Source organism: Mus caroli, unplaced genomic scaffold (assembly GCF_900094665.2).
Source record: "Mus caroli unplaced genomic scaffold, CAROLI_EIJ_v1.1 scaffold_11595_1, whole genome shotgun sequence".
Classification (NCBI taxonomy): domain Eukaryota; kingdom Metazoa; phylum Chordata; class Mammalia; order Rodentia; family Muridae; genus Mus; species Mus caroli.
The window spans coordinates 1498-7768 of NW_018389404.1; the positions used below are offsets into that span (position 1 = coordinate 1498).

General features: G+C 43.7%; 1 protein-coding gene and 1 pseudogene across 1 annotated transcript; one reads left to right on the forward strand and one right to left on the reverse strand.

The window, feature by feature from the left end:
• Positions 1-894: 894 nt before the first annotated feature.
• LOC110288087 (calcium-binding and coiled-coil domain-containing protein 2-like) lies at positions 895-2340 on the reverse strand. The gene is given in 2 exon segments (XM_021154536.1): positions 895-1335; positions 1447-2340. Coding segments are annotated over 2 exon segments (1335 nt in total).
• A 2284-nt stretch (positions 2341-4624) lies between these two features.
• LOC110288086 lies at positions 4625-5975 on the forward strand (annotated as a pseudogene).
• Positions 5976-6271: the final 296 nt, after the last annotated feature.

Consider the following 6271-nt stretch of genomic DNA (forward strand, 5'->3'; position numbering starts at 1 on the left):
TTTTTTTTTTTTTTTTTTTTTTTTGCAAGCCTACATACTTTATTTATTTATTTATTATATGTAAGTACACTGTAGAAGAGGGAGTCAGATATCGTTACAGATGGTCGTGAGCCACCATGTCGCTGCTTTGATTTGAATGTCAGGAGGTCAGTACTCTTACCTGCCCCACTGAGCCATCATCTCCCCAGGCCCTAACAATTCCTTAATTAGCAACTAAGAGGCCTACAGACTACAGCAGTGGCTCAGGACCAGTCTCAGCACTTTGGAAAGTGACTCAGCAAGATTGCCTAGTTCCAGACCAGCCTGTGCTACACAGTGAATTCCAGAGTAGCCAGAGTAAGACTAAAACATCTCCATATATGACATAATCCATGCTATATGTATAGAAAGGAACAGAAAGTGTTCTAGAAAGAAGGAACACTTGTTTTCTCTGCCCACCCCCATTTTTCCTAAGAGCGCCAGGTGTGATCAGTGTACATCTTTATTCACAGCAAGCAGATCTGAGATTTTCTGTAGTTTTGAAGGACTGTAGCAAGGGCCAAGGAAGATAAAGAAATTCATCACTTCATGTTCTTGCTTGCTTCCCTAAAGGTTAGGATTGAGGCCCAAACACAAATGCACCCAAAGCCTGACTGAATGAGGTAGGCATCTTGGAAGATAGTAACTTAGTGTCAGCCAGCTGCTGTGAATCAGCAGGTACCTTCATCCTGGGCACTGGGGATGACAGGCTGAGAGTCTGGTTGTGACAAGGTGGCAGATGCTGCGTTCAATTTCATCTTACAGACAGATTTGCAAGCAGCAGTTGTGTGAACCCCTAATGATTTCTGGCTAGGCAGCCTTCTCTGGTAGCTCCAGTAGGAATCTGGCCCAGCACAGACTTGCAGGCTGGAGTGCTTAGGCAATGAAAAGGACAGGAACCTTGTTCTTGGAGATCCATTTCTTGGTTGCTGAGATGGTCTTTATACAAAATGGACAATACAAATCTTGAGGCTCCTGCTGTTCCCAGTCCGGTGGGATCCTCTCATGAAGACTTCTTGCCATATCACAATATTTGTGCTTATAAAAGACTAAGCTTGACCTAACAGCTCTGTGTGGCAGCCTCTTGGGCTTAGCAGCTCCTTGGGGCCACAGGACTTCAGGCTCATCAGCAACTTGAGATGAAGAGACTTCGGGCTCAGCAGCTCCTTGAGCGGACGGTGGTTCTTCGGGCTTAGCAGCTCCTTGAGTTGACGGGACTTCCGGCTCAGCAGATCCTTGAGGTGAAGAGAAGTCTTTGTTATCCAGGAAGCTCTGCAGCGCCTTGTTCTCATCAGAGATTTGGTCTTTTAGTCTGTCCTGCAAAAAAATCTTGGAGCTGCTGAGCTGTTCCGACAGGATAGAGTTCTCCTTCTTTAGCTCCTGCTGCTTCCTCAATGCTACAGCTTCCTTCTTCTACCACATTTTGACTGTCTGCTCCAGCATCTTGCAGTGCTGCTTCTGAAGCTCTTCTACTCTGATCTCCAAGGCCTTCTTTTCTGAGATCATCTTCTGGTTGCATTCTTTCAGCCGGCACAGCTCGCTCTCCCAAGAGGCCTTCTCTTCCTCCCAAGAGGCCTTCTCTTCCTCCCAAGAGGCCTTCTCTTCCTCCCAAGAGGTCTTCTCTTCCTCCCAAGAGGCCTTCTCTTCCTCCCAAGAGGTCTTCTCTTCCTCCCAAGAGGCATTCTCTTCCTCCCAAGAGGTCTTCTCTTCCTCCCAAGAGGCCTTCTCTTCCTCCCAAGAGGTCTTCTCTTCCTCCCAGGAGGCCTTCTCTTCCACTTCCTGTTCTAAGGTCTTATTGATCCTCTGTGTTGCTTCTAGTGCCACCTGCTTCCTCTGTAGTTGCTCATGGAGGTCAGCATACTTATTTTTCAGTTCCTGGTTTTCTTGGTAAAGCTCCTCACTGAGCTGTTCTACCTTTTCCTTATTGATAACAACCATTATGTCCTCATCAGGGTCTGGACAGAACTGGAAAGGGACACTTGTTCCCCAGACCAAACCATCTTCATCCACATAACAGAACTGGTAGCGCTCCACATCCTTGGGAAGGTAATAAGCTTTGAATTGGATTTCCTGCTGTGTGGCTGAATCCTTGTTTTGGTCTTTTGGCAAGAGTGCCCACATGAAGGTATAATACTCCTGAGTGGTCTTCCACCCTACTATAAAGATGCTGATCCAGTCCTTGGGTCGAGGGATGAACTTTTCAGCGAGGGTCTAATAGCATATGATACCTCCTCTAGGAACATAGAACTTATCCACATTGTTAAACAGGACCTGAGAGAAGTTGCCATGTTCCAGCAAGGTAGGTTTGGGGCACTGTTCCATGGTGGAGTCCAGGCACAGGAGCCAGCAGAAGCGCAACAGCAGCAGTGCTTTGATCTTTACTAAAATTTCTTTAATGAATGTGGCTGCATTTGCATTTGGAGCATAGATATTCAGAATTGAGAGTTCCTCTTGGAAGATTTTACCTTTGATGAGTATGAAGTGCCCCTCCTTGTCTATTTTTGATAACTTTGGTTTGGAAATCAATTTTATTCNATATTAGAATGGCTACTCCAGCTTGTTTCTTCAGACCATTTGCTTGGAAAATTGTTTTCCAGCCTTTCACCCTGAGGTAGTGTCTATCTTTTTCCCTGAGATGGGTTTCCTGTAAGCAGCAAAATGTTGGGTCCTGTTGGTGTAGCCAGTCTGTTAGTCTATGCCTTTTTATTGGGGAATTGAGTCCATTGATATTAAGAGATATTAAGGAAAAGTAATTGTTGCTTCCTATTATTTCTGTTGTTAGAGTTGGCATTCTGTTCTTGCGGCTGTCTTCTTTTAGGTGTGTTGAAGGATTACTTTCTTGCTTTTTTCTAGGGCGTGGTTTCCGTCCTTGTATTGTTTTTTGTTTTTTTTTTTTTTTTTTTTTTTTTTTTTTGTTATTATCCTTTGAAGGGCTGGATTCATGGAAAGATAATGTGTGAATTTGGATTTGTCGTGGAATACTTTGATTTCTCCATCTATGGTCATTGAAAGTTTGGCTTAGTATAGTAGCCTGGGCTGGCATTTGTGTTCTCTTAGTGTCTGTACAACATCTGTCCAGGCTCTTCTGGTTTTCATAGTCACTGGTGAAATGTCTGGTGTAATTCTGATAGGCCTGCCTTTATATGGTACTTGACCTTTTCCCTTACTGCTTTAATATTCTATCTTTATTTAGTGCNTTTGTTGTTCTGATTATTATGTGTCAGGAGGAATTTCTTTTCTGGTCCTGTCTATTTGGAGTTCTGTAGGATTCGTTCAGGGGCATCTTTTTTAGGTTTGGGAAGTTTTCTTCTATAATTTTGTTGTAGATATTTGCTGGCCCGTTAAGTTGAAAATCTTCATTCTCATCTACTCCTATTATCCATAGGTTTGGTCTTCTCATTGTGTCCTGGATTTCCTGGATGTTTTGAGTTAGGATCTTTTTGCATTTTCCATTTTCTTTGATTGTTGTGCTGATGTTCTCTATGGAATCTTCTGCACCTGAGATTCTCTCTTCCATCTCTTGTATTCTGTTGCTGATGCTTGCATCTATGGTTCCAGATTTCTTTCCTAGGGTTTCTATCTCCAGTGTTGCCTCACTTTGGGTTTTCTTTATTGTGTCTACTTCCCTTTTTAGTTCTAGTATGGTTTTGTTCATTTCCATCACCTGTTTGGATGTGTTTTCCTGTTTTTCTTTAAGGACTTGTAACTGTTTAGCATTGTTCTCCTGTATTCATTTAAGTGAGTTATTAAAGTCCTTTTCAATGTCCTCTACCATCATCATGAGATATGCTTTTAAATCCAGGTCTAGCTTTTCGGGTGTGTTGGGGTGCCCAGGACTGGGCAAGGTGGGAGTGCTGGGTTCTGATGATTGTGAGTGGTCTTGGTTTATGTTAGTAAGATTCTTACATTTGCCTTTTGCCATCTGGTAATCTCTGGAGTTAGATGTTACAGTTGTCTCTGGTTAGAGCTTATTCCTCTCATGATTCCGTTAGCCTCTATCAGTAGACCTGGAAGACTAGATCTCTCCTGAGTTTCAGTGGTTAGAGCACTCTCTGCAGGCAAGCTCTCCTCTTGCAGGGGAGGTGAACAGACATCTGGTGTTTGGACCTGCCTCCTGGCAGAATATGAAGGCCAGAAACCGTGCTTGTCCCAGAATCTGTGTAGCTTCTGTAGTTCATACTCTCACCTGCACAGACTAGTCTAGGCGGGATCAGCATACCATGATGGCTCCCCCAGATGCTGTGGTAAAGTCCTCCCAGGTGGGGAGGACACCTCTCCTCTGGCAGGGAAGGTGCCCGGATGTCTGGAGCCTGAAACGTGGTCTGCCCCCAATAAATACAGTTTTTAAGGTCTGTCTTTTAATTTTCACATGTGTCTGCACTTACATGTGCCATGTAAGTACAGATCCTAAAAAAACCAAACACATGTCTGATTCCCATGGAGCTGGAGTTATCTGCATTTGTGACCTCTGAATGTCAAACTGGAGTCCTCTGGAAGGGAAGAAATCTGAAAGAGGGGAAGCTCTCTTAAGCACAGACATTTCACCCATCCTTAAGTATTATTTTTACTTATGTGTCTCTGTGTGTCTGTGGACATGTGTATGAACATGCCAACAGATGCTATTAGAGCACATCACATGTCCTGGAATGGAGCTACAGGCAATGGTAAGCCCCCCAGCATAGGTGCTGAAACCAACCTTGCATCCTCTGGAAGAGCAGCAACTACTCTTAAGCAGTGAGCCATCTCTGCACACACCAACATCGTATGATTTTAAAAATGAAAGACAGAAATATAAGTGTCTCTTATGATTCTGGCTTTCTAAGACTTTGTTTCTAAGTGTGTAGCCAAGCTAAAAGAAAACTTGATCTGTCCATTATTCAAACACAGTCACGAAGCCTGCAGCAAATCAAATGGATTTCTATGTAGAGTTCAGATTCAGACTTTAAACTACCTGCACAAGAGGACTGGGAATTTCATTCCTTACAATGGAGCGAGCAGCACCATGGCTTGGCTTAGTGAAGAAACAAACAGAATGCTGTTTGTACAAGTAGGCAATGTACCAATCTGTGGGTTCTGCATGTTGAAGACTCTGAGCCACATGTTCCACCCAAAGAGCCTGCTCTATATCTGTGGGATACATCAAGTGGAGCTCACCCATTATCCCTGAGTTCCAGGATGACCAGCACTCAGTACCACAGGATCCACAACACAGACTAGGTAAGACACTGACTGTCTAAGCCTGGGACAGGAGGGGCAGTGATGGGGCAGTGTCCAGTCAAAGTGTCACTGTGGACCCACTTCTCTTTTGTTTTCACAGGAATTGTTGGTCTGAAGTTGCCTGAGTCCAGTCTTTGTCTCTTGCTGCTTTTTGGACTTGTCCTAATGCTTGCCTCATGCCAGCAACCAACCCCTTCCCAGAAGTTTTACACCGAGCCTATCTATAATAGCACCTACCCCCCGATGTGATCATGCAATGCTGGTTGTTAATAGGTATAGACCAAGATGTAAGGACACAAATACTTTTCTTCACAGAAGTTTTGCTGATGTTGTTGGTGTGTGTGGCCATCCAACTATCACCTACACCAACTTGACAAGAAAAAATTGTCATGCTACTTCATTGCAGGTATCTATAACTTTTTGTAACCTCACTACTCCAACAACAATATATATATATATATATATATATATATATATATATATATATATATATACACACACAATGCAGATACCAAACAACAGGTTCAGTGAAGTACTACAGAGTAGCCTGTGAGAACAGGACTCCACATGACACTCCCATCTATCGAGTGGTTCCAGTTCACTTGGATGGGACATTTTATCCCCAGTGCCAGCACTTTGTATTTTCCCTCATCTGCTACTGCCAAGATCATAGTAGTGAAGAACCAATTCCGATGTCTGTGCTGCATTTCAGCACCTGTCCTCATGAAACCTGTCGCTGACTCCCTTTAATTCAGTTGAACAGATCTTTTCTAACCAATAAACACCTTTGCATGCTCATCTAGATTTCTGGTATCTCTGTGTCTGATAGGGGCATGGAAAGTGGAAGGGGAAGACACATACACACAGTGTGTTTGTGTGTGGGGGGGGAGAGAGAGAGACAGACAGACAGACAGACAGACAAGAAACAGAGAGACAGAGACAGAGAGACAGAGAGAGAAAGATAGGGCCTCTTACCAAATGAGGCACCTTCGCAGTCCCTGGAAGCAAAAGTATCAGAGAAGAGAAGGACATCCTT